The sequence below is a fragment of the Mytilus trossulus genome, chromosome 1 (genome assembly GCF_036588685.1).
Source record: "Mytilus trossulus isolate FHL-02 chromosome 1, PNRI_Mtr1.1.1.hap1, whole genome shotgun sequence".
Taxonomy (NCBI): Eukaryota; Metazoa; Mollusca; class Bivalvia; order Mytilida; family Mytilidae; genus Mytilus; species Mytilus trossulus.
This window is the reverse complement of record NC_086373.1, coordinates 100,398,425-100,425,060: the sequence shown is the minus strand read 5'-3', so window position 1 is coordinate 100,425,060 and position 26,636 is coordinate 100,398,425. Positions and strand designations below refer to the sequence as shown.

At 31.8% G+C, this 26,636-nt stretch overlaps 2 protein-coding genes across 2 annotated transcripts in view; one reads left to right on the top strand and one right to left on the bottom strand.

Moving 5' to 3' along the window:
- Window positions 1-5,699: 5,699 nt before the first annotated feature.
- Window positions 5,700-7,487, top strand: LOC134711416 (melatonin receptor type 1B-A-like). The gene is made up of 2 exons (XM_063571985.1): window positions 5,700-5,955; window positions 6,562-7,487. Exons 1-2 carry the CDS (start codon window positions 5,700-5,702, stop codon window positions 7,356-7,358), a joined length of 1,053 nt encoding a protein of 350 aa, XP_063428055.1. The 3' UTR covers window positions 7,359-7,487.
- A 3,003-nt stretch (window positions 7,488-10,490) lies between these two features.
- LOC134693735 (spindle assembly abnormal protein 6 homolog) overlaps window positions 10,491-26,636 on the bottom strand; it is a 26,570-nt gene continuing 10,424 nt past the window's right edge. Inside the window, exons 8-16 of the mRNA XM_063554637.1 lie at window positions 25,335-25,451; window positions 24,280-24,549; window positions 23,075-23,218; window positions 21,479-21,604; window positions 21,173-21,254; window positions 17,994-18,106; window positions 17,455-17,562; window positions 13,374-13,519; window positions 10,491-12,836 (exon numbers count right to left, since the gene is read on the bottom strand). Of these exons, the coding sequence (XP_063410707.1) occupies window positions 12,629-12,836; window positions 13,374-13,519; window positions 17,455-17,562; window positions 17,994-18,106; window positions 21,173-21,254; window positions 21,479-21,604; window positions 23,075-23,218; window positions 24,280-24,549; window positions 25,335-25,451 (1,314 nt within the window). The 3' untranslated portion in view covers window positions 10,491-12,628. The remainder of the gene's footprint in view (window positions 12,837-13,373; window positions 13,520-17,454; window positions 17,563-17,993; window positions 18,107-21,172; window positions 21,255-21,478; window positions 21,605-23,074; window positions 23,219-24,279; window positions 24,550-25,334; window positions 25,452-26,636) is intronic.

The window sequence follows — 26,636 nt, the reverse complement described above, 5'->3', positions numbered from 1 at the left end:
CATGCATGTATACGGCGTACGAACTGATAATAATCTTAGAGTTCCAAATGAAATCTTGTTTTATTCATTACTGACTGGAAGTCAGTGAAAACAGCACTTTATTAGTTCGATGTGACTTCAAAAGAGGAGGCAAATTATACCAAGGAGAGAATATTAAAACAATACGTCGAGGGAAACCAACATAACCATAACGAAATAATGAAATGACAAAACAACAGTTCACAAACCTAACACTGTAAAACAGAAAGCTTAAGACCAACGAACACAAAAATATGTTGACTACCTTTAATTTTGTGTTAAATAAAGGGAAATTTTAGTAACTATAAAATGTCATTGTCAACGAACATTCTAAAAATAGACTTTCGAGAAATTATAATTCAAAATAAAATTACGGAACATCATTTTGCTATAGTAAAATGTATTCTATACATGTGTTTGTCTTTTTCCAGATTACTCAAATTGCAACATTTATTCCTTTTTCGAGATTAGTTTTATTTAATTTGAGTATCAAACATAATACATACCTAAATTTGTTCAAAATATTCTTCTTTGGTAAAACATAAAAGGCTTAAAGTTAGTTTTCTCGCTTGAATTGTTTTAAATTGTCTCATCGGGGCCTTTTATAGCTGACTATATGCGGTATGGGCCTTGCTCATTGTTGAAGGCCGTACGGTGACCTATAATTGTTAATGTTTGTGTCATTTTGGTCTTTTGTGGATAGTTGTCTCATTGGCAATCATACCACATCTTCTTGTTTTATATCAAAGGCATACGATACAGTTACAGCGGAGGTAATGACGTTGCTAATGTAAATTGATATTTTCGCGACGTCAAACTTCGACTTATCGGGAAAAGTTTCAGTTTTAAACTGATTTTTATCATTCAAACTTATTTAACATAAAAAAAAAAGAGTTGATGGGTCCTTCTTTTTTAAATGCTATTTCGTTTGATTACGTAAGAAGATTATGTGTGCCAATTTTCATGAAAACGTATATAGTGCATTTTTTTTTTAAATATACATAAAAAAATTATGTTTTATTTTTATATTCCTGAACATTTAATAAATATAATTTAACAAAAAACAGCTTGTGTTTATCTTTTGAAAAAAAAGTAATGTATTTCTGTCAAAAGGAAAAATACATCCACAATTCCGAAATTCTAGCAAAATATATTAAACTCCGACCTCATTTTACTCAAAAAGTAGCATATAAAGCTATATTTTTATTTATTACATATTTGATTTAATCAGACAAAAAATAGCCTATATGCAAATTGTCAGCCAAATTTCAATATGGGACTAAAACTGTATCATTTGCCCTTAAGGTACAAAACGCATAAGTCACTTTCTAAATAGAATTTGGCAATGTCATTGCAATACACGAAAGACAAGCAGGTCCACAAAACAAGTTCCTTAGGGAACGTTTTTGTGTTTCCAGGTAAATTTTCAATACCTTAAAATGATACTCTAACAGCTGATCAAAAGATAGCAGATAGAATTTAGAGTAACTGGCCTTTTTGTTTCTTAATGGTGTCATCAAAACTTATGCATTCTTGATTTCAGTCGTTCTTACTTGTACATCCGTTTGGGCAGATTTTGTGTCGAGAGCACATCCCTGTTAACAAAGTCGGAATATTGGGATAATGCACGATAATAATTTATCTGTTGAGATATGTAAACATCATACGATTAAGTAGGTGGTGTGTACCTGCTGGTGATGATTCGGAGTTGAGAATTAGAAAGTTAAAATCAACACGTGTGTCATAGATTATATTTGAAGTCGTCAAACTCAAACTATAACCTACCGTTCGTTGCTGATTCAATTCATCACTCAACATTGCTTCAATTTTCAACTTTCGTTTTTTTTTAACATTCACCATTTGGTTTTCAACATTCGTTTTTCAATATTCAACATTCCAGTTCTTTCTTGTTTACTACTTTTTTTCACTTATCACATTTTCATCATTCAGCATTTAATTTTAGAATTCAACATTATTTATTCTACCTTAATTTTTTTCAACATTCAATATTCAACATTAATTTAAACATTCAACATTCCAAATCTTCTTACTTTTGATTATTCGTTCAAATAATTTACTTTTTTTATCCGTATATTAAAATACGGCAACAGTAGTCTACTGCTGTTGAAAAGTCATAAATTGATGAAAAGAACACAAATCCGGGTCACAAAACAGAACTGAGGGAAACACATCAACTATCAAAGGAAAATAATAAAACAACACAACACCGAAGTGCAACAAAAACAAACAACAATGCAACATACATAGAAACTAACTATAAGATAACGACTGTCATAATCCGGACTTAGTACAAGACATTAAAAAAATGGTTTGTTGAACTTGGTTTTGTAGCTAGCCAAACCTCCGTGCTTTATGGTAATGTTAAATATACCACTGCAATGACCACATTACATGAATGCAATACAAAACCAAAAACATCAAAGACCGAGAAATACATTAATAAATAAAATAAAAGTACATTTTGAAATGTTAACCACAGAATAAGTTTCATTTTTTTTTTAATTATTCCAACTTTTAAATGTATATCAATCTGCATGCAACAATTCAACGGTCAAAGGAGTATGGGCATTGAGGCCATTTTTTTTTTGTTCAAGAAAAAGACTGGTTTGGCAACAACAAAAATGAATTTCAAATTGGCATATAATGTTTGGAAAGGCATAGAAAGAAGAAAAAAAATGAAAACCCTCAATTTTAGTTTTTTTATTTTTGACGTCACATCTTCTTCATTATGTAAACCGTTTTAATTAAAATGATGAACAAATACAAAATTTGTACAGTTTTCCATCGTAATTTTCATTTCAGAAACATTATGTGCAACCAAGAAACAACAACATAATTTAAAAGAGCATTTTTATATAACTATTGGATTATTCTCATCGAACATTAAATTGTTTCCTAGGTGCTCACTTACTTTTCCAACCTAAAATATACTAACAATTTGATGAAAAATTAGAAAAATCAAGACATTTAGCAAATTATACAATGTTTACGTAATTGTTTTTTGCTATTTCTAAAGAGAAATGTGTTTGTATTTTATGATTACCTCGTAACCTTTATCATTTTAAGAAAAATGAAATATGTGTGATAACTTTTAAATGTGCAATAATATTTCGGCCTTCATCCTAATAAAAAACATACTTGAAATTACTGTTGTTTGTTTTTCAATGTTTTGATTTTCATCAAATTTTCACATTTGTTTTTCAACATCCAACAATCAATTTGTTTTTTTTTTAACATTCACATTGGGTTTGTATTCCATTGTTAAAATGATTTATCATTCAACATTCAACACTTATCATTTTAGTAGTTTTCAGTATTCAACATTGGGTTTGTTTTCCAATGTAAAAATGATTTATCATTCAACATTCAACACTTATCATTTTAGTAGTTTTCAATATTCAACATTACTATGTTCAATGCTCGTTTTTTAACATTCAACATTCATATTTTCAATACTCGGTTTTTAACATTCAACTTTTTCTTTTTTGAATGTTGAAAACTTCTATAATTAATGATGCCATCTAACATTTTTAAAATGGTGAAAATATATATGGTGAAGGTTGAAAATTTACAATTAAGTGATAATTTTGAATATAAAACTTATTTCACTTCCGTTGTTTCAACAAAATATTGGATAGGTAATATTTCTCTTAAATTTCTGGCAATAGAAATTTCTTTTTTTTTTACCTTCAATTCATTATCATGATACATGTAAGAGTATGATTTTCTCATTGTCATTTGGAAGAGGAGCCCATAGGACACACTAAATCAAGAAAATCGAAATTAATCTCTTTGAAAGTATAAAAAGTATACTCCCTTATCCGTTAAGTAGATGTGGAGCAGGATCAACTTACCCTTCCGAAGCACCTGGGGTTGAAGTCATAAAACTTTGATTAGTGATCAGAGCACAAAATTCATACTCAAAACATGATATCCAGCATTTTGATTGGTTGATTTTGGAGTATGAGATCAAAAAGCTGACTCTAAAGTTTTATGACTTCAAGGCATGATACCACCCCAAGTTTTTGGTGGGGTTTGTGTTGTTTATTCTTTAGTTTTCTATGTTGTGTCTTTTGTACTATTATTTGTTTGCTTGTCTTTTTATTTTAAGCCATGTCGTTGTCAGTTTATTTTAGATCTATGAGTTTGACTGTCCCTCTGGTATCTTCCGTCTTTCTTTTAGAAGCCACAGCAGTTAATCGGTGTTAAAATCTGGTAAATTAAGAGTAAACAAAAACATGAACTGAGAGAATCTCGTGAATATAAAACGAAGCTAAACCGTATGATTCGACAGAGTAAATCTATTTTTTGATATAAAATGAAATTGTATATTATGATATTAGCCTAAATAATTTCGTATTAATTTCGTATATGAAAATAATACTGCCTTTTCATTAAAATTAGGTTAATTAAAGCATAACTGTAAGTTTCCTTGGTGATATCCGAGACCAAATAATTCAATTTCAAAATATACTACAAAAAATTAAACAATTGAAAGAAACCAAAACAATTAGAAGTTGAAATATCATGGGCAATGCATGCTCTATAACACAATAATCAAATGTTTATACCATTAAAATGCAATCATCTCTATTCTAGTCTTGACAAATTGTGTATTTATAAATAACATGTATAACACAATGAATATTGGAATCGTCCAAAATACATTTTTCAAAGAACCAAGGAAATAAAACTGAAAGATAAGTAAGAAAAACAATTGCCAATGTGCTCATTCAAATAGAGCACAATATATAGCAGGTTAACTAGTTTCTGAGTTTTTGAGAATCAGAGAAATAACAAACTAAGTAAAAGGCTGAAACTTGTTCCATAGAACTCGTTAAAGACCAGCTCAAAATGCACAATTTGTTTGAGCTTTTTCCTTTGATAGAATTTATCTCATTGTGGGCAACTTTCATGTTTAAACAATGTAATGTTGTATTTTTGTTCATGCTACAAATTGGGTGCCTGAAATACATAAACAGTGCAAAATATGTTTTATCCTAGAAAAAAACATAGACGAAAGAACAGGATAGAAAACTATATAAATAGTTTCGCCTGAAATTGAATGACTTTTGGGACAATCATTGCTTGTTGATATTTCCTGGTGATCAATGTCACCGAGGACTACAGATATATGCCATTTCTACTCATTAAATAATTTCCACACATGATCCTTGTAATGATACATTACGTCATTGACAGTTGATGATAAGCAATTGTTTACACACCCGGAGCACGCAATTCTGGAGAGATTCATTTTGCTCAATCATTGGACTTATTTGCAGTATTTTGTGGACTTTGTTTATTAGTTGTTTACTTCCTTGTTTGATCTTGATGGTATCGACCGCCCTATTTTGATTTATAATGTTCTTATTTTCATGAGGATATATACAAAACTATTTGATATTATGAATATAACTTTAAGGATGAATATATATTAGGGGATCGTGTTTTAACTATTTACTGATAGTAAGCTAATACTATTTATATCTTCAATTGTTTTAGGTAACATATAATAGTTTGAAAACATCGATCCTTATCTCAGCTAAGTAAAATACCTTTTATTTGATTAATCAACTTAAGGGGAAATTTTATTGTGAAAGTGAAAACTTCCTTATAAGTTTTACCATACCAAGACTGAATGCATTTTAACTTTAAACATGAACCTGACTGATTCTTCACCATCAGAACTAATATTTGGGAGATATGGATTTGTTGATGAATCTCCAGCAGTTGCTATCCCTATACTTATGATTCTAGTTTTTGCGTCACTTATCGGTACGTTTGGCAACATTCTTATACTTATAACAATCATCACGACAAAGAATTTACAACGCTTGGAATGTATCTTTATGGCTAACCTGGCTTTCTCTGATATGTATGTCACGTTGCTAGCAGATCCACTGAGTATAGTAGGCAAGTATTACTTAAGTATGTTAGTGCTATTTTTATATGTAAAATTATTTCAAGCTGTCGCGATCATACGAAACGAGATAGGGACTATACCTCAATGAGAGAGCAAACGAAATCTAACAATACTGCTACACTTCTATCATTAACAACAACAACATCAACATATCTACGGGAAAAAGTTAATAATATCGTACGAAAGGATAAAATTAATTTGATTCATACTACTGCCTTTATTTAGAATAAACCTTCCTACCAAAAGAATCATATCAAGCAAAGAATACAAAAATATGTTTCAAATCCACTTTATTTGTTCTTTGCAAAATAAATTATAGCCTATTCAAGACTTACCCCTAAACTTATACTCCAAAACAATAAATGTAAATATAAACACACTATCACAAAATTTGAAAAAAAATACATTGTTTTCGTTATAAGACAACTACACAGTTAATAATTGTTAAATATTTACTGTATGCAGACCTAAAGCAAAATGTGTTGTGTAGATTAAGAAGTTAGTACTACGCAGCATGTTAAATCAAAATGATCAAAACTTATTAATTGTACACAATTCATAATGTTGTTTTAACAGTTAGCAATTTCTTTTTTCAGCCAAACTTGAGGGCGAAGAGTTTTTTGACAAATTACCAGGATTTTGTCGGACAGTGGCCTCTGGTTGTACAATAGCTTGTATAAACTCATTAGGAAGTATCACTCTTCTTAGCTTCAACAGATACGTGTTCATATGTCACCACAAATACTACTTTCAAATATTTCATAAGAAAACATGCATAATCATGTGCTGTTGTCTGTACTGCGTCGGATTATCATTGGTCTTGTTGAACTTTGCCGGTATAGGTGATCATTCATTTGATAGGAAGAGTTTAGAGTGTATATGGGACCGTTTGGATACATATCCATATACTGTAATATTCTCAGTTGCGTTAGTATGGATTCCTGTTATAATAGTAGGATTTTCATATCTTGGTATATTTCTATCCGTTCACAAGTCACGTCAAAATATAAAGCATAGCAGTTCCATGCGGAAGACGTCGTACTCGAGTGGTCTGGCTAGAACTTTATTCATCATATATGCAGTTTTCACTACTTGCTGGATACCATACGCACTAATAATTGTTTTAGATAGATACAACACATTTCCTCACGAAGTTCATATCTATATTACAGTGTGGGCTCATTTGCATCCTTCCTTTAACTGGCTAGTTTATTATTTTACAAACACAAAATTTCAAGCTGCATTTGACAGGATAGCCCACTTGGATAAAATATTTGGCAGATGCAGAAGCGGGCAGAGTAATGAAGAACTATCAACATCGGGAGAACTACAAAAAGCAGATACGAGTAAACAGCATCACGAGTCTTCTGAGTTAAGTGATATAACAAAATAATAATATATAGGACATAGTCTGGTGGTGGATAAAAGTATACCATGGTTTGTATCAGAAGTTCGGACATCCTGATGTAATATAAATGCGGAATACGAGTTGAGAGATAGTATTTGACACCAGACATAAATGATACGGCAATTATGTTCAATGTTTTCTTTTTATAAAACAAATGTGCACTCCATATTGAATTCTTCCAACTTTATTAAGTAATTGATTTCAACGATTCATTTCGCTTGTACAACATGTTTAAAGAGTAACATTATTTACGAAATTTCAGTAATAAGTTGTTCTCATTGTATTGCACAACACCCGGTATTTATTGCTTCATGACTAGAAAAAAAAACTTCAATGCAAAAGTTTCAACGTAACAATCTTTTATAAACAAAGCACTTGAAGATTTTGTAGAAATATAATCTTATCGAGACTTTTAAAGTTCACATTGTTCAATCTTTAATTTAAAAAACAAACATTTTCATAAAGATTATACAAGGAAAGATTGTTATTTGAACAACAAAAAAAATGGTTGATTTTTAATTCCGATCACTCCATTTGTTTCGGTGGATTGGTTTTTATTATCTCTAAAGAATATGAATGTATCTGGTATGAACCAAGATCAACCAATGTAAAAATATTAACTTTAAACAATTATATAGTTTAAAACAATTTACTTATATTCATTTAAATGTATGTGTATGAATTCAATGTTTTTATACGTGTACCTTTGGCTTAGGTAAACAATTGTCACATACATGTCTCTCTCAGAATACGGATCAAAACAGTTAATGTCTTTTGATTGAGTAAATATTTGGTTGGCTTCAATTACGTTTTCAAAGTCAATAAGACTAGTTGTCTTATCAAAAGACAGTAATTGTAAAGTATAAACTTGTATATAAGATGTTTAACCTCTTTTATTTATTTCAATTAAAGTAAAATGCAATTCGGCCCTACACATAACTAATCATGAGAATATGAATTATAATTCTAATGCAATTATTTTGTAACAATTGTTCTGATTGGATGACAGCAAGCGTAAAATTCTCTATCTCCTTGTCTGTAACTAAGGAAGCCGACATTTTGAATTTCGGAATGCATTGACATGTTATTTCTACAATACAAAACAAAAAACTCACTTGTTGCGCTTAAAAATCTTCTTTTTATCAAATTTTATTACATTCTGAAGTGGCACAGAAGCCAGAAAACGCCCAGTGTTTATGTTTGATGCCGGTAGCATACCTATGACGTCACCTAGTGTAGGGACCAAAGATAACATCTTTTCGCGGAATTTACTTTAATGAAGATTTTACACTGAAATTATGATTGAAATTTAATTACGAACTTGTTTTGCATTAGAATAGAGATAACTGTATTGTATTTGAAGCTTTTCGGACGTCCATCGGTAGTTTTACTGTCGCAACTATCCGTTTACCTGTCTCCGCTCCGCGTCGCCAGGTAAACTAAATTTGCGACAGTAAAACTACCGATGGACGTCCTCAAAGCTTCAAATACAATACAGTTATCTCAAAAATGCCTTTTATGTTTTAAAATATAAAAACTTTTCTCAAGATTTTTCAGTTTTAAAATAAACTAAATTGGGAAACATGTAAGAGATGCAATTCTTTTTTAGTTTCTGAAACATTTAAGCACTATTAAATGTATTTATCTAGTTCTTGTCCTACCTTGCAACTTGTTTTGATATGCTAGTCCTTAAAAATATATGTGGTAAACATGGCCATATTTGTAAATTCTTTCTGACAAACCTTAATTTGTTTTTAAAGATATCAGTCCATTTAGTAAATGACAACAGAACTTTGGTTATAGTTTAGAAGTTCATTCATTTTACAATGAATATGTATACCCAAAATGCATATTTGTATCTGTATTTTTCAAATAATTTTTCATTCACGGTATTTGTTTAAGAACATGTAGTTGCTTTATCATTTTATAATGCTCACTTGACAGGATGTCTATCAAAAGTCATATCAGAATCCTTAGAATTCAAACTTTTTAATAGAAGACTGATTATTATTTCAAATTTGCAAATTAGATCCTGATAAACTGACCCATGAGCAAGTACCTGCAACCAAATATGTGATGTTGTCTGAACTGGTCAAATCAATAAATGTCTAAACATCTTACCGGATTCCAAAATGAGGACAGACACAGGTACATTTCACATTTAGTTAAAATAATTCCATTGAAATAATATAAGCACTTTTGTTTGTCCTTAAAGGTTCTATTTATAGTCCTGGTTTAAAGTAAGGTTAGTTGCCACACATGATATTTGATAAAGATGGCAACAGCTCTTTGGCCAGGTTAACTAACATCTTGTCAATAGTAACATCTATATTCCAATATAATGTGAATGACATAAAACAAAAGAACAAAACACAATGAGGCTTTTTCTTGTCTTTTTTCTTCCCACCATTGATTTTATCAATACTACAAAATAGCAGTTTGTTTATGAATTTATTATATATTATTGATATAAATAGTTGATTCATTTACATACAATTCTGTACACATTTGTATATATTTACAAATTATTTGCATTAGTTCAGTACATGTCAACAAGTCAGTAATTGCTCTCAATAATCTTTAATAAATAGTGTTAATGATGTAATAAACATATTTAATACCTCTTTAAACCTAATATTAACAATTACCTCACCCATAACTTATTCTACTTCAAAAAATCATATTTCTATGAATCCAATTGCACCTCAATTTGATATATAAACAACTGTTAACTGACCAATAAATTTTTGGATATCTTATTACAGATCAACTATGTGTAGGCAACCTAAAAGATACATTTGCTGATCTGTTAGTTGAACAATTTTGTTCTGAATTAATTTTGGTAAATGTTGTAATAATATGTAGTCAGACTTGTTCTACAGTAACCCTTTTCTTGACTCTTTCATGATTTAACAATAACTATAAATCAATGATTTCCTGGTTTACCTCAGAATATAGCAAAATGAAGTAAGTGTACTTTGTACACTCTAAATCAGAGGTCTTTTTCTTTATAAAATTCACACTAAAAAATTAACCTGAGCAAAAATAATGTCATAAATTACAATTTTAAAAGAAATATCAATACTTAAAGCAAGTGCACAGTGATAAAATGTTATCTTCAGTTTGAAATTAAATCTCATAAATTTGATTTTGGTTATCAAGTTGAAAGGAAGGTTATAACCTTTTATTTTTCTAAAATACATCCTTCTGTGTGGAATAGCCATTATTCACATCAAAATAATTTAACAGAAAACTAGGTGCAAATAGTGTAATATACTAAATTGTGTTTACCCTCCATCTTTAGTATATATAGAAGAGCCTCCAGGAAATAACATCCACAACAAACACAATCTAATACTGTTATTTCAAAGATGAACATTTTTACTTTGTGGTCAACTTGATGATTGTTGATATATCTGACTCTATCCAACCGCCACCACAAAAAAGATGGAGTAGAAAGTTTGTGGCTATTTACAATATCAACAATTTAACTGTTGAAGGATACATTTTTGAACAGTAGTATAAATATTTAAACTATTTATGATATTAGACGGGAAAGGGGCATAACCGCATGAACAAAACGTATGCAATGAAAGTTCAAAATATATTTATGGTTTAGGATTTAAGGGGCAGGGAAATCAACAGATTTGATAATATGTTTCTCAAATAAATATGAAGGGACTGGCTCCTGGGACAACATAAATGGTTATATAGGATGCAATGAATCCAAATTCAAGGTCATATGAAGGTTATCCTGATTGTAAGATGTCTTTATGCTTAATATTATGTAAACTTCAGTTGGCAGAAATATCATTAAAGTTAATGTTTCCCTCATCTTTTTCTGGTAAATATGATTATTTTAACTTATTGATAGATTGTTTGTTGCCTAACTTCCAGGGGCTTTTGACATACAACTGGGCTAACTATCTATAACAAAAGAAAATAGTCCTATTGGTTGAATTGTGTTCACAGCTAAAAAGTTGGAAATGAGTAGAGAATTAGGTAATAATTCACTAATATAGTGAGCAAAACAAACCTTAAAGTTTTAAATATTGATGTGGACTGGGAATCACTGAATCCATATGAGTATAAAATGATAGAATTTTTCATAAAAATGTTAATATACAAAAAGTAACATAATATAGAAAACAACATTTATGGCCAAAAACTAAAAATGTATAATCTTAATAGACAAATCTTTAATATGGAGGTATTATTACATGCACATGTATCATATACACTTTAATTTACCAATGACCTGTGTAAATGAGGTCAATGTTAGATAAATCCTGTAAAACATGCATGGACACAAATCATTCAATACACATCTATAGTTGATGTTTTGCTTAATATAGTATCTGAGATAGTAATGAAAACTTAACTCTGATCAATGAACCATGAAAAGCCAGGGGAAAACTGTCTGGTGGAATTAGAGGCCTTGCAAGGATCACATATAGTTACTCATTATAAGCAAGTATTTCACATGACAAAAAATTTCTGGTATACATTTTTTTTTCAAATAGTCATTGAACTATGAAAATGAGGTCAAGAACAATGCTCATAGAATAGAGTAAAACTTTGTAACATAAAGCATCTGCATAGAAATATTAAACATCTAGGTCAATCTTGTTGGTGGTGTGGATATTGTATGAACTTGTGTTGATTTATATGCTCTTTATGAGACCTTTGATTGGGATTAAAGATATTTGAATTTGAATTTGAATTTCTTCCCTCTGGAATATAAAGCATTACATAAATTTGTTGCCTAAAATAGTAACCCCAATGTCTTGCAAGCTGCAAATATTTAATACTTTGTAAACACATGTAAGTATTTAATCAAAACCCTACCCAACCATATATTATTCATTGAAGGAGTCTTTCAACAATATATGTCATTGCTTTATGGGAAAGATCTATACTATGTAAAGTTTTTAGAGGTACATTGGAAAGTTAAGCTGCAGCTTAATATTAAACAAGCTAGGTTTATTAACATTAATAAATAAACTTTGTTGTTTCACACAATATAACAATATAGTCAATAAATGTATAATCCTCAAATGAATTCTCAATGTATTGTTAGCTTATGAACTGATGCATTTGAAGTTGAGAATTGACTTCTGTGCTATTCTGCAAGATGTGAATTGTAGCAGAAATAAATGTGTTATTCTAGCCAAGGTTCTGAACCGACTAGAATTGTTTGTGTACGACACTGGCAAAATTGATATTTTATAAACCTAAAAAATATCTTTTAAACATCAAGACATTTTTTGCCCAGGAAAATAAGCCGAGGCAAGTGGAGGTTGTGTAGTCCTTGGTACAATACCCTGTTGACTAAGTCGGACAGAGTTCAGATTTGGTGCAGAGCTAGATATTGTAGTAGGAGAATGTGACCTCGGTCCTAGTCCTCTGATGTGTATTGCTTCATCACTTTTCTGTAAATACTTGGGGTCTAAAGGTGGGTCACTGAAAGCAGAAAATAATAGTATGTATTATAAAGTAAAGCATATTCCTTTTAGTTTAACATCAGAAACATTTATTATGGGTCAATTGTCATTGAAATTTAATGGAAATTATCCATTTTCATTAGTTTCTCATTTATAGGTCTTTGTTAGATAACTTTAATTGTTGTGAATCCTTTAATATTAAAGATGCTCATTGCAATTAAGGTAACTTACTACACCATGATGACAATTCTAGTAAAATTAGAGAATAACCAAAATTGGAACATCACTATATTATAAGATTTCATATTCAAATACAACTATTCTACCAAAAGCTTAGGAATTCCTACGTTTATCCAAGTTGGGCAAGAGTTGGTCATGAACTGGTCAGATCTAAACAGTAACTAGATCGTATATCTCCTTCATTGTTAATTACTATTGGCCAAACGTTCAGCATTTCAAGATAGATGTCTTGCTTCCTCTGATATAATATAGTCTGAGAACCATTATTACTGGGAGATAGTCATTGAATCTAAAACGAGTGGCTGAGGTTACTTACTTTTCTTTATCTCCTCCTGAATGGTTTGAGGCAGGTGAGTGGTGGTGAGGTCTTATCTCCTCTGGGATGGGAGGAGGAGGGCCACCTCTACCTCCTGATGGCTGAGGTATTGTAGTTCTCCTAGGATTCCCTGGATTGTATTGCACCTGAAAAAAACGCTGGAGTTAGATTTTTGTTATATTTTTAATACAATATCCAATGAACTAACAACTGACTTAAGTAATGCTTTAGAAAAATGATAAATGTTTTACAGTATGAAAAATGATAAATGTTTTACAGTATGAAAAATACTATATTGTATCATAATGGCAAGTCTGAAGTTTTTTCAACATCTACTTTTAACATTTTTAATTAAATGCAACACACAAAAGTTTTACAATATATTTACACACATGTGGTTTCAAGCTTGACTAATGCATTCTTTACAAGAGGTATCAATAATCTTTTACAATGTGTTCAGTTTATGCATCCTTATTCATCATTGACAAAGAGATTGATCCCCTGAGTTATAATGGTGTGAGTCTGTGTGAGATCCTCACTCTCATGGTTCAGTGATCAGAGTAAAGTATTAACTTACTTGTGGTTGTCTGTTGGGATAATTTCTTGGTACTCCTACCCCTGAGTTATAGTGGTGTGAGTCTGTGTGAGATCCTCACTCTCACGGTTCAGTGATCAGAGTAAAGTATTAACTTACTTGTGGTTGTCTGTTGGGATAATTTTTTGGTACTCCTACCCCTGAGTTATAATGGTGTGAGTCTGTGTGAGATCCTCACTCTCACGGTTCAGTGATCAGAGTAAAGTATTAACTTACTTGTGGTTGTCTGTTGGGATAATTTCTTGGTACTCCTACCCCTGAGTTATAATGGTGTGAGTCTGTGTGAGATCCTCACTCTCATGGTTCAGTGATTAGAGATATAATTAACTTACTTGTGGTTGTCTGTTGGGATCATTTCTTGGTACTCCTACCCCTGAGTTATAGTGGTGTGAATCTGTGTGAGATCCTCACTCTCATGGTTCAGTGATCAGAGTAAAGTATTAACTTACTTGTGGTTGTCTGTTGGGATAATTTTTTGGTACTCCTACCCCTGAGTTATAATGGTGTGAGTCTGTGTGAGTCTGTGTGAGATCCTCACTCTCAGTGATCAGAGTAAAGTATTAACTTACTTGTGGTTGTCTGTTGGGATAATTTCTTGGTACTCCTACCCCTGAGTTATAATGGTGTGAGTCTGTGTGAGATCCTCACTCTCACTGTTCAGTGATCAGAGTAAAGTATTAACTTACTTGTGGTTGTCTGTTGGGATAATTTCTTGGTACTCCTACCCCTGAGTTATAGTGGTGTGAGTCTGTGTGAGATCCTTACTCTCATGGTTCAGTGATCAGAGATATAATTAACTTACTTGTGGTTGTCTGTTGGGATAATTTCTTGGTACTCCTACCCCTGAGTTATAATGGTGTGAGTCCATGTGAGATCCTCACTCTCATGGTTCAGTGATCAGAGTAAAGTATTAACTTACTTGTGGTTGTCTGTTGGGATAATTTCTTGGTACTCCTATCCCTGAGTTATAATGGTGTGAGTCTGTGTGAGATCCTCACTCTCATGGTTCAGTGATCAGAGTAAAGTATTAACTTACTTGTGGTTGTCTGTTGGGATAATTTCTTGGTACTCCTACCCCTGAGTTATAATGGTGTGAGTCTGTGTGAGATCCTTACTCTCATGGTTCAGTGATCAGAGATATAATTAACTTACTTGTGGTTGTCTGTTGGGATAATTTCTTGGTACTCCTACCCCTGAGTTATAATGGTGTGAGTCTGTGTGAGATCCTCACTCTCATGGTTCAGTGATCAGAGATATAATTAACTTACTTGTGGTTGTCTGTTGGGATAATTTCTTGGTACTCCTACCCCTGAGTTATAATGGTGTGAGTCTGTGTGAGATCCTCACTCTCATGGTTCAGTGATTAGAGATATAATTAACTTACTTGTGGTTGTCTGTTAGGATAATTTCTTGGTACTCCTACCCCTGGGTTATAATGGTGCGAGTCTGTGTGAGATCCTCACTCTCACTGTTCAGTGATCAGAGATATAATTAACTTACTTGTGGTTGTCTGTTGGGATAATTTCTTGGTACTCCTACCCCTGAGTTATAGTGGTGTGAGTCTGTGTGAGATCCTTACTCTCATTGTTCAGTGATCAGAGATATAATTAACTTACTTGTGGTTGTCTGTTGGGATAATTTCTTGGTACTCCTACCCCTGAGTTATAATGGTGTGAGTCCATGTGAGATCCTCACTCTCATGGTTCAGTGATCAGAGTAAAGTATTAACTTACTTGTGGTTGTCTGTTGGGATAATTTCTTGGTACTCCTACCCCTGAGTTATAATGGTGTGAGTCTGTGTGAGATCCTCACTCTCATGGTTCAGTGATCAGAGTAAAGTATTAACTTACTTGTGGTTGTCTGTTGGGATAATTTCTTGGTACTCCTACCCCTGAGCTATAATGGTGTGAGTCTGTGTGAGATCCTCACTCTCACGGTTCAGTGATCAGAGTAAAGTATTAACTTACTTGTGGTTGTCTGTTGGGATAATTTCTTGGTACTCCTACCCCTGAGTTATAGTGGTGTGAGTCTGTGTGAGATCCTTACTCTCATGGTTCAGTGATCAGAGTAAAGTATTAACTTACTTGTGGTTGTCTGTTGGGATAATTTCTTGGTACTCCTACCCCTGAGTTATAATGGTGTGAGTCCATGTGAGATCCTCACTCTCATGGTTCAGTGATCAGAGTAAAGTATTAACTTACTTGTGGTTGTCTGTTGGGATAATTTCTTGGTACTCCTACCCCTGAGCTATAATGGTGTGAGTCTGTGTGAGATCCTCACTCTCATGGTTCAGTGATCAGAGTAAAGTATTAACTTACTTGTGGTTGTCTGTTGGGATAATTTCTTGGTACTCCTACCCCTGAGTTATAATGGTGTGAGTCTGTGTGAGATCCTCACTCTCATGGTTCAGTGATCAGAGTAAAGTATTAACTTACTTGTGGTTGTCTGTTGGGATAATTTCTTGGTACTCCTACCCCTGAGCTATAATGGTGTGAGTCTGTGTGAGATCCTCACTCTCACGGTTCAGTGATCAGAGTAAAGTATTAACTTACTTGTGGTTGTCTGTTGGGATAATTTCTTGGTACTCCTACCCCTGAGTTATAGTGGTGTGAGTCTGTGTGAGATCCTTACTCTCATGGTTCAGTGATCAGAGTAAAGTATTAACTTACTTGTGGTTGTCTGTTGGGATAATTTCTTGGTACTCCTACCCCTGAGTTATAATGGTGTGAGTCCATGTGAGATCCTCACTCTCATGGTTCAGTGATCAGAGTAAAGTATTAACTTACTTGTGGTTGTCTGTTGGGATAATTTCTTGGTACTCCTACCCCTGAGCTATAATGGTGTGAGTCTGTGTGAGATCCTCACTCTCATGGTTCAGTGATCAGAGTAAAGTATTAACTTACTTGTGGTTGTCTGTTGGGATAATTTCTTGGTACTCCTACCCCTGAGTTATAATGGTGTGAGTCTGTGTGAGATCCTCACTCTCATGGTTCAGTGATCAGAGTAAAGTATTAACTTACTTGTGGTTGTCTGTTGGGATAATTTCTTGGTACTCCTACCCCTGAGTTATAGTGGTGTGAGTCTGTGTGAGATCCTCACTCTCACGGTTCAGTGATCAGAGTAAAGTATTAACTTACTTGTGGTTGTCTGTTGGGATAATTTCTTGGTACTCCTACCCCTGAGTTATAGTGGTGTGAGTCTGTGTGAGATCCTCACTCTCATGGTTCAGTGATTAGAGATATAATTAACTTACTTGTGGTTGTCTGTTAGGATAATTTTTTGGTACTCCTACCCCTGAGTTATAATGGTGTGAGTCCATGTGAGATCCTCACTCTCACTCTCAGTGATCAGAGTAAAGTATTAACTTACTTGTGGTTGTCTGTTAGGATAATTTTTTGGTACTCCTACCCCTGAGTTATAGTGGTGTGAGTCTGTGTGAGATCCTCACTCTCACAGTTCAGTGATCAGAGTAAAGTATTAACTTACTTGTGGTTGTCTGTTGGGATAATTTCTTGGTACTCCTACCCCTGAGTTATAGTGGTGTGAGTCTGTGTGAGATCCTGCTGAACCATAACTAGATGTACTATAATTGTGCTGTAAGATAAAAATAACTGTACATTGTAAGCTATCAGTGTATGTTATCCATTGTACAAATAGTTCAACTAGAAACTGTTAATCTATAATTATTTTAAAAAATCCCTTATGTTTCATTCAAATACAAGAAATAATACATATTAACATTTATATGTTTTAAATTCAACTTGTAGATTAGCAATATAAATGTATTTATATATAAAGTCTCTGAATGATTTTATTATAAAAACTATAACACCATTTTCCATACATTTTGGCCATTACAGCCTTCTTCATTCCAATAATATACAACATATGCTTATAAAACACGTTTGTCTTTTTCCTAAGTGTAAATCACCAAAATAAGTGTGCTATTGTAGGAGACCCCTGCAACATAACCCCTAGTCAAAATACATGTTTCTATTAAATAAAATGTTTATAATTCTACAAACCACAGCATTTCCTGTAGGTCTAAATTTAGATGTGGCTCCTGGCATTTCAAATGTTCCTAATCTCTGATGTGTCATCTGTGTCTCGTTTATCTGTTTATTTAACCAGTTAATCACTAAATAAAATAAAACAGGGATCTATTATATTCTAAGTACTTATTAGAGAATACTAAATAGCTAACATTTATGATATTATATGCTATCTTAATATTAAAATCATAATTGTAACTAGAGGCTCTAAAGAGCCTGTATCACTCACCTTGGTATTCGCGAATATTAAACAAAAGAAGCAAATTGATTCATGACAAAATTGAGTTTAAGTGATGATGATGTGTTTGTACATCTTACTTTACTGAACATTCTTGCTGCTTACAATTATCTCTATCTATAATGAACTTGGCCCAGTAGTTTCAGTGGAAAATGTTAGTAAAAATTCACAAATTTTATGAAAATTGTTAAAAATTGACTATAAAGGACAATAACTCCTTAGGGGGTCAATTGACCAATTCAGTCATGTTGACTTATTTGTAAATCTTACTTTGCTGAACATTATTGCTGTTTACAGGTTATCTCTATCTATAATAGTATTCAAGAAAATAACCAAAAACAGCAAAATTTCGCTAAAATTACCAATTTAGGGGCAGCAACCCAACAACGGGTTGTCCAATTCATCTGAAAATTGAAGGGCAGATAGATCTTGACCTGACAAACAATTTTACCCATGCCAGATTTGCTCTAAATTCTTTGGTTTTTGAGTTAGAAGCCCAAAACCGCATTTTACCCCTGTGTTCTATTTTTAGCCATGGCAGCCATCTTGGTTGGATGGCCCGGTCACCGAACACATTTTTTAAACTACATACCCCAAAGATGATTTTGGTCAAGTTTGGATTAATTTGGCCCAGTAGTTACAGAGGAGAAGATTTTTTTAAAAGATACTAAAATTTACGAAAAATGGTTAAAAATTTACTATAAAGGGCAATAACTCCTAAAGGGGTCAACTGACCATTTCTGTCAAGTTGACTTATTTCAAGTTATTTGTAAATCTTACTTTGCTAAACATTATTGCTGTTTACAGTTTATCTCTATCTATAATAATATTCAAGATAATAACCAAAAAACAGTAAAATTTCCATAAAATTACCAATTCAGGGGCAGCAACCCAACAATGGGTTGTCCGATTCATCTGAAAATTTCAGGTCATAGATCTTGACCTGATGAACAATTTAACCCCATGTCAGATCTGCCCTTAATGCTTTAGTTTTTGAGTTATAAGCCAAAAACCGCATTTTACCCCTATGTTCTATTTTTAGCCATGGGGGCCATCTTAGTTGGTTGACTGGGTCACCAAACACATTTTTCAAACTAGAAATCCCAATGATGATTTTGGCCAAGTTTGGTAACATTTGGCCCAGTAGTTTCAGAGGAGAAGATTTTTGTAAAAGTTAACAATGAAGGACGCAGGACGACTAAGGACGACAGACGACGCCGGACGCCAAGTGATGGGAAAACCTCACTTGGCCCTTCGGGCCAGTTGAGCTAAAAAGTAATATATAATGATAACACTTTATAAATTGGGAAAATGATCAAAATACTCACCAACTTACCATCATTTCTAATGAACATTCTTATCCCAAAACACTTTCATTTAACTTTATAATAAACATTCGCCCCTAAAACAATTCCTAGACCTTCAATATGAACATTCAAACCCACATTATTGTGGACCAGCACATACAGGATAAACTCATTAAATGTTTAGTTTAAAGAATTTCTGTCTCGAAATACAAATAAGAATAATTTGGTAACCATTTATATTTTTCTTGCATGTTTCTAATTGACTGATTTGCATTGGAATTATAAATCTTCACTTAATTGTTGGTTTATAGTACAATGTTTTGGCATTACAATTTATAACAAGAGGCTCTCAAGAGCCTGAATCGCTCACCTGAATTTTTTTGGTTTAATCTCTCATCAATGATTATTTTGGCTTTTCAATTTATTTAAATGTTCTTGAATCGTCTTATTTTCTTCAAAAGCAAAAAAAAATCAATTTCTCCTATGTTCTATTATAGCCATAGGAGCTATGTTTCTTGACATACAAGGAAATGAAATATAAAATTTATTACTAGATACTCTGAAACTCATTTAGCCTAAGTTTGGCTGAAATTGATACAGCAGTTTCAAAAGAGAAGATTTTTTAAAGTAAGTCAACATGATGAACAAATTGTGAAAAAAGTCTTTAAAGGGCAATAACTCCTAAAGAGGTCAATTGACAATTTTGGTCAAATTGACTTATTTGTAGATCTTACTTTGCTGATCATTTTTGCTGTTTACAGTTTATCTTTATCTATAATAATATTCAAGATAATGACCAAAAACTGCAAAATTTCCTTAAAATTACCAATTAAGTGGATGTTTGATTCATCTGAAAATTTCAGGGCTGATAGATATTGACCTAATGAACATTTTTACTCCATGTCAGATTTGCTCTTAATGCTTTCGTTTTTCAGATATAAGCCAAAAACTGCATTTGACCCCTATGTTCTATTTTAAGTAACGGCGGGCATGTTTTTTGACGGATCAAAAATCAAAGCACACAATTTGTGCAGGATAATCTAAGGAACAATCATGCTAAGTTTTAACCAAATCCATTCAGTAGTTTCAGAGGAGAAGATTTTTTAAAGTTAGTAAATATGATGAACAAATTGTGAAAAATTGTCATTAAAGGACAATAACCCCTTAAGGGGTCAATTGACAATTTTGGTCATATTAACTTATTTGTAGATCTTACTTTGCTGATCTTTTTTGCTGTTTACAGTTTATCTTCATCTATAATAATATTCAAGATAATGACCAAAAACTGCAAAATTTCCTTAAAATTACCAATTAAGTGGCAGCAACCCAACAATGGTTTGTTTGATTCATCTGAGTAACGGCGGCCATGTTTTTTGACGGATCAAAAATTGAAGTGCACATTTTGTGCAGGATATACTAAGGAACAATCATGTTAAGTTTCATTCAAATCCATTCAGTAGTTTCAGAGGAGAAGATGTTTGAAAAATTGTTAACGACGACAGACGACGACGACGACGACGACGGACGCCAAGTGATGAGAAAAGCTCACATGGCCTTTTAGGCCAGGTGAGCTTATAATACACACACTATTTCAACATTACACATACCATTCTCGTTTGTCTTTAACAACTGTTTACTCTCTTCTAACTTCTTTATAGTTGTCTCTAAATTTTCACTTAACTTCTTATTCTGAAATATAATTTACAAGAATACAGTGACTTGTGAAAGAAGATTTGTCAATATTATAGAGACTTTCAGTGATTTTTATCTATAAAAAAAATTGAAATAAGCTTATTAGTAAAGTAGCAAACTGTGGCATGATAATCATTGTAGAAACCATTTAAACAATGCAGTTTTTTTTATTAAAAAATCTGTAAAATCAATATCTAGCAAAGCTGAAGTATTTGACAAACCTCATCATCTGTGGTTTTGAGAGTATTTTTGGTTGTTGCTAAATCTTGACGTAACTTTTCTAATTCATGGTCTTTATCACCTAAAAGTTTTTCTTGTTCTGTGGCAATCTGATTTCTCAATTTGATCTAAAATAAACAAAACCATATAATAATTAAAAATCAATTGTTCAGAGAACAATTGAAAGTCTTTCCACACCAAAGAAATTTGAATAAGAAGGTAGTTTCTTCATACTGATGCGATAAATAATGGTTTAATTATCTTTTTCAGTGATATAAGGGAGATAATATGCTACTTCCGGTGAAATGAATGTCACATCCGGTCTCATATGATAGCTTCTTTCACACTGATTCCAAAAATATATAGTTTCTATATACTTTTGAATGAAGAATGGGAGATAATTGGCCACTTCCGGTTTGTTGGAAGTCATTTTTAGTCTTCAGTTATCTGTTCATGTATCTTTATGACAAAATATATGGATTCTGAGTACTTTTATGTGAAAAAATTGCAAAAAAAGCTACTTCCGGTTTTCCCAAGGTCACTTCCGGTAGCCATTTTTCAAGGTCATTTGTCACTTAACCTTTTGTATAAGGTCAAATGTCTTTATAATGAACTTAATTGAAGTTATTATCAAATAACCTCATATCAAGACATTTCAGGGGCATCAACTCCTATAAGATGCCATTTAATTGTATAAGACTAAATGTAGCATATCTTCACTACAATAAAGCTGACATTTTGCACTTGTTCTTTTATATGTATCTCTCAAAGTGTCAGAGAAAATGCAAAAACAAGCAAAAGTCACAATTGAGAACTTGACCTTGACCTTTAACCTTGACCTCATTTTCTAAGTAAGGACCTAGGGGACTCAAATAAAAACATTCCAGGGTTATACGGTTAACTGTTTATGAGTTAAATAAACATACTGACAAATTTATTTTGTAAAGGTAGATAACTCCTATAAAATTTCATCGAATCGCTTCGATCCAAATACGCCAAAAATTACTGAGGATGTAACGAACAATTTGTAAAAAGAATTTTGTCGCTATCTTTTTTTGTTACGAAGGAGATGCACACAGATGATAAACAGTGAATAGGGAGATAACTCTTACAAAGAAAATGGTTCGCCTTAGCAGGGTGAAATTTAAAAGCGCATTATTTATACGATACCATATGAGAAATATCTAAGCGACATATTGCGAAACAAACATTTATCGCAAGAATAAAATTTGGCGGAAAAAAAAAAAATAATAATCAGAAGAAAAACAATAAGTCTTTCCACAGAAAAGTGGAAAGACTTAATAAGTAGCATTGGTATTTTTTTATGGCATATATTTTTCGAAAACATAAAATTTTAGAGAACTGTTCTTTAGGAAGTGATGCATATATTTCTCAAATGATTTGCTTAATACACTTATATTGATTCTTTGGTGTGTTTTCACTGCAAGTTATATATAAAAGACACCCCAAAAAATTATTCAAATTTCTTTTAATTACAGAAAAATTCTATTTTAGCCATACTGCATCACAGTTTTACAAAATTAAACATTATTTAAAGCATATAACATGACGAAAAACATTTAATTAATCATAATAACCTTAGCATGATAGTTTTTAATTTCTCCTTGTAATTTCTTTATTATTTCATTCCCCTTCATGAGTTCTTCTGACATTGCTTTAACTTTATTTTCTAGCCTCTGTTTTTCCCTCGCTCTTCCATCTAGTTCTTCTTCATATTTTCTCTGTAAAAAAAAAATAATGAGTAAAATAAACAAATTTTTATAACAAATAAAATATGAGATTTATGTTCTTTTAAGGGGGATAATTTGGATTTTTTTTACTTCAGTTTAAAGCATATTCTATTAAAATTAATTTGAGAGGATCAGAGGGGTTCACCAAAGTACAATTTTGCAAACATTAGATAGAAACCCATTTGTCAATAACCAATGAAGAAATATGCCATCCAACATTTGTTTTAATTGAAAAGCCATAAAATTTGCAAGAATAATTAGAAGTATCAAATTACTTATTATACTATAATTAGACCATTCAAGTAAAGCCTTTGACCAAAAAAAAGCAAATCCTTTGACCAAAAAAAAGCAGATCTATTGGAGTTCTATTGGACTCATCAGATGAGTAACAAAGTCCCAGCTGAATGAAAACCTTGGTGTCAAACATACATTTACACTAATAAATTTCAATAAAATTATGCATACTATGTTTTGATATTTTTATTAAGTTCATACACCTGTTTATGTTTAGTATATAAAGGTATTTCAAACCTTGAACGAAGTATCAGTAACCAAGAATGTTACATTAAACTGAGAAATGGTCAAAAGATTTTATAATTTGTAGACATCAATTTTCAAATCAGAAGTAATGTAGTCATACCTCTTTTAATGTCATCAAATAAACTTGATTTACATTAATCAAAACTGCTCTTGGCAAATATTTTAAAATGCATAATCCAAAATTGGCTTTTGCTTTTTCATCAAAGATTACCAAAGATATAATTCAAAGAAATTCAAAACCTAGAGAGAGTAAATTTTCTGTAATCTATAAATTTTACTTTTTATAATTTACCTTTTGGTCTTGTTCCGATCCTAACAAATCAGAAGATTTAGCTATAAAATTTTACCTTTTGGTCCTGTTCCGATCCTAACAAATCAGAAGATTTAGCTATAAAATTTTACCTTTTGGTCTTGTTCCGATCCTAACAAATCAGAAGATTTTGCTATAAAATTTTACCTTTTGGTCCTGTTCCGATCCTAACAAATCAGAAGATTTTGCTATAAAATTTTACCTTTTGGTCCTGTTCTGATCCTAACAAATCAGAAGATTTTGCTATTAGATTTTCTTTATCCTTCATCTCCTGTTCTAACACAGCTAACTTAGTTCTCATTTGGTTTATTAACTTTTCTTGTTCATGATATTCACTGTCCAATGTAGTATTCTGTTTCCGTAAACTCTGAAGTTCCTGTTTTGCCCTCAAATGTTCCTCTTCAAGAGAAGATAATTTAGATTTCAATTCTCGTATAGAAGACTCTGCTTTATATTTCCTGTCTGTGAGATCCTACAATGTAAATACAATAGACAACAGAATTAGTAACGATCAGTCTTAGTTTAAATTATTGATATAAACAAAGTGGATGTACAGAACATCAGACTTCATAGTTTGTGGGTGCACCAGCACATTTAACACACCAATAAATCCTAGAAAAATGTTTTAAATCCATTAAATTCTCATCTCAAACAGTTTCTAATGTTTTCTTGATATGTTGCACACTTTAATATATTGCAAAAAAATAAAGGTCACAAAAATAATATCTCAAACATGATAAACTAAGTGGAAACCAAGGAAAAGAATAATGTACCTATAACATTCAAGTATTTGTAGGTATGCAAATGATTTTACGGTTTTTAATGTAATAATATAATATGCACACATTTAATGAAAATGATTAAAAAATTTCATTTAATTCAGTTTAACATCCATTATTCCATTGAGGAAACTTCCGCAAGTTATATATAAATTTAAGAGAATGCTTCTTTTGAAATACATACATGTAGACATATTCCCACCAAATATAAAATTGTATTTTCTTGGGTGTGCACATACTTTTCTATCCAAAAAATACTCTATATAAATATAACCCAAGGAAAATCTTTATTTTTACAAAATATAGTAATTAAGTCATGGATTGTTATCATGGTTACTTTATGAATAACATTTTTTTTCTTTTTGAACTTCTTTAACTTTCATCATGTAAGGGCAACTTAAAGATCACATATGGTAACATAAAACATGCACTAAATTTAGGCCAATAATTGTCACAGTTCCTTTCAGTCTAAACAAACCTTATTAGATCCTTCATATTCATACAGGCGTGATTCTAATTGCTTTACAATCTTCATGTGTGCTTGTTCTAAATCTTTTCTATCTCGCTCCTGTTTCTGTTGGAAATTACTCTGCATCTATCAATGGAAAACACTTCTTTCAAATCCGTGACCAAGAACTGTTTGTTCTAAATTAGCCAATTGTATAAGAAAGGAAATGTGAAGACAATATATACAGCTCTTATTCATTAAGTAATTAGTTTATGTTAAATGTCTAAAAGTGTTAAGCTTTATAACTGATAAGCAAAATTTATCATGTTTAGATTTGTGAATATAGCCAATACAAATATAATTGAAAGGTTGTGTCAAAAGTCAAGAATCTAATATTATTAGTATGCTCATGGGGATATAAAATGCAAATGGGACAGTCACTATTTCAATATGTATAGGACCATTGGTAATTTGGTTGTTCCTTACAGAATTGAACAAGAGTGCACACGCTGAAATGTCTCGCCTTCTTTACTAATCATTGATATTATGTTGATAGTCCTAAGTATAAAGCTTTATTACAACTCTCACATAAACTTAACATAACTAAATAAAGACAATTGAACTATGAGAATGAGGTCAAGGTCAGATGAACCATGCCAAGCAGACATATACAGCTAACAATGCATCCATACAACAATTATAGTTCACCTATTACTTATAGTTTAAGAAAAATAGACCAAAACACAAAAACTTAAACTGATCAATGAACCATGAAAATGAGGTCAAGGTCAAATAAAACCTGAGCCACTGACATATACATACCTGTCAACCTGTGACGATGAAAATGCAGGTCATGACCTGCATTGAAGAATCAAATCTCAGGTCATAACACATACAAACTTTTTCGAGCTGAATTTCAGTATTTATGGTACATTTTCTTATAATGTATATCAAAGATACCAAAACATCAATGCATGTTCACTTGGTTAAGTCACTTTAAATCTTATTTATTATTATTTCATTACACTTTTAAAGATTTTTATAAATTTGTGTAACACAGTCTTATGTTCTATACTTTTTGTTATCATCAAATACTAGTTTTATTTTTCAAATGTAATTTAATAATGTTTCAAACTTTTGGCTATGTAGCCTTTAAAATATACCATCATTGAGACAACAAATGGAAGTTTTTAACGACCTTGACTGGCTATACAGCCCTTGCACGGTCGGCCCTGGCTTGCACCTTTTTGGGCATTAAATAATTTATATTTTTACCATGTGGTAATTTAAATAATTTATAATGATAAGAAAATCTAATAAAAGCAAAAAATT

Coding starts and splice junctions, on each gene's coding strand:
- LOC134711416 (XM_063571985.1), top strand. CDS start 5,700: ATGAACCTGACTGATTCTTCACCATCAGAACTAATATTTGGGAGATAT. Junction 5,956..6,561: donor AGATCCACTGAGTATAGTAG/GCAAGTATTACT, acceptor TTCTTTTTTCAG/CCAAACTTGAGGGCGAAGAG.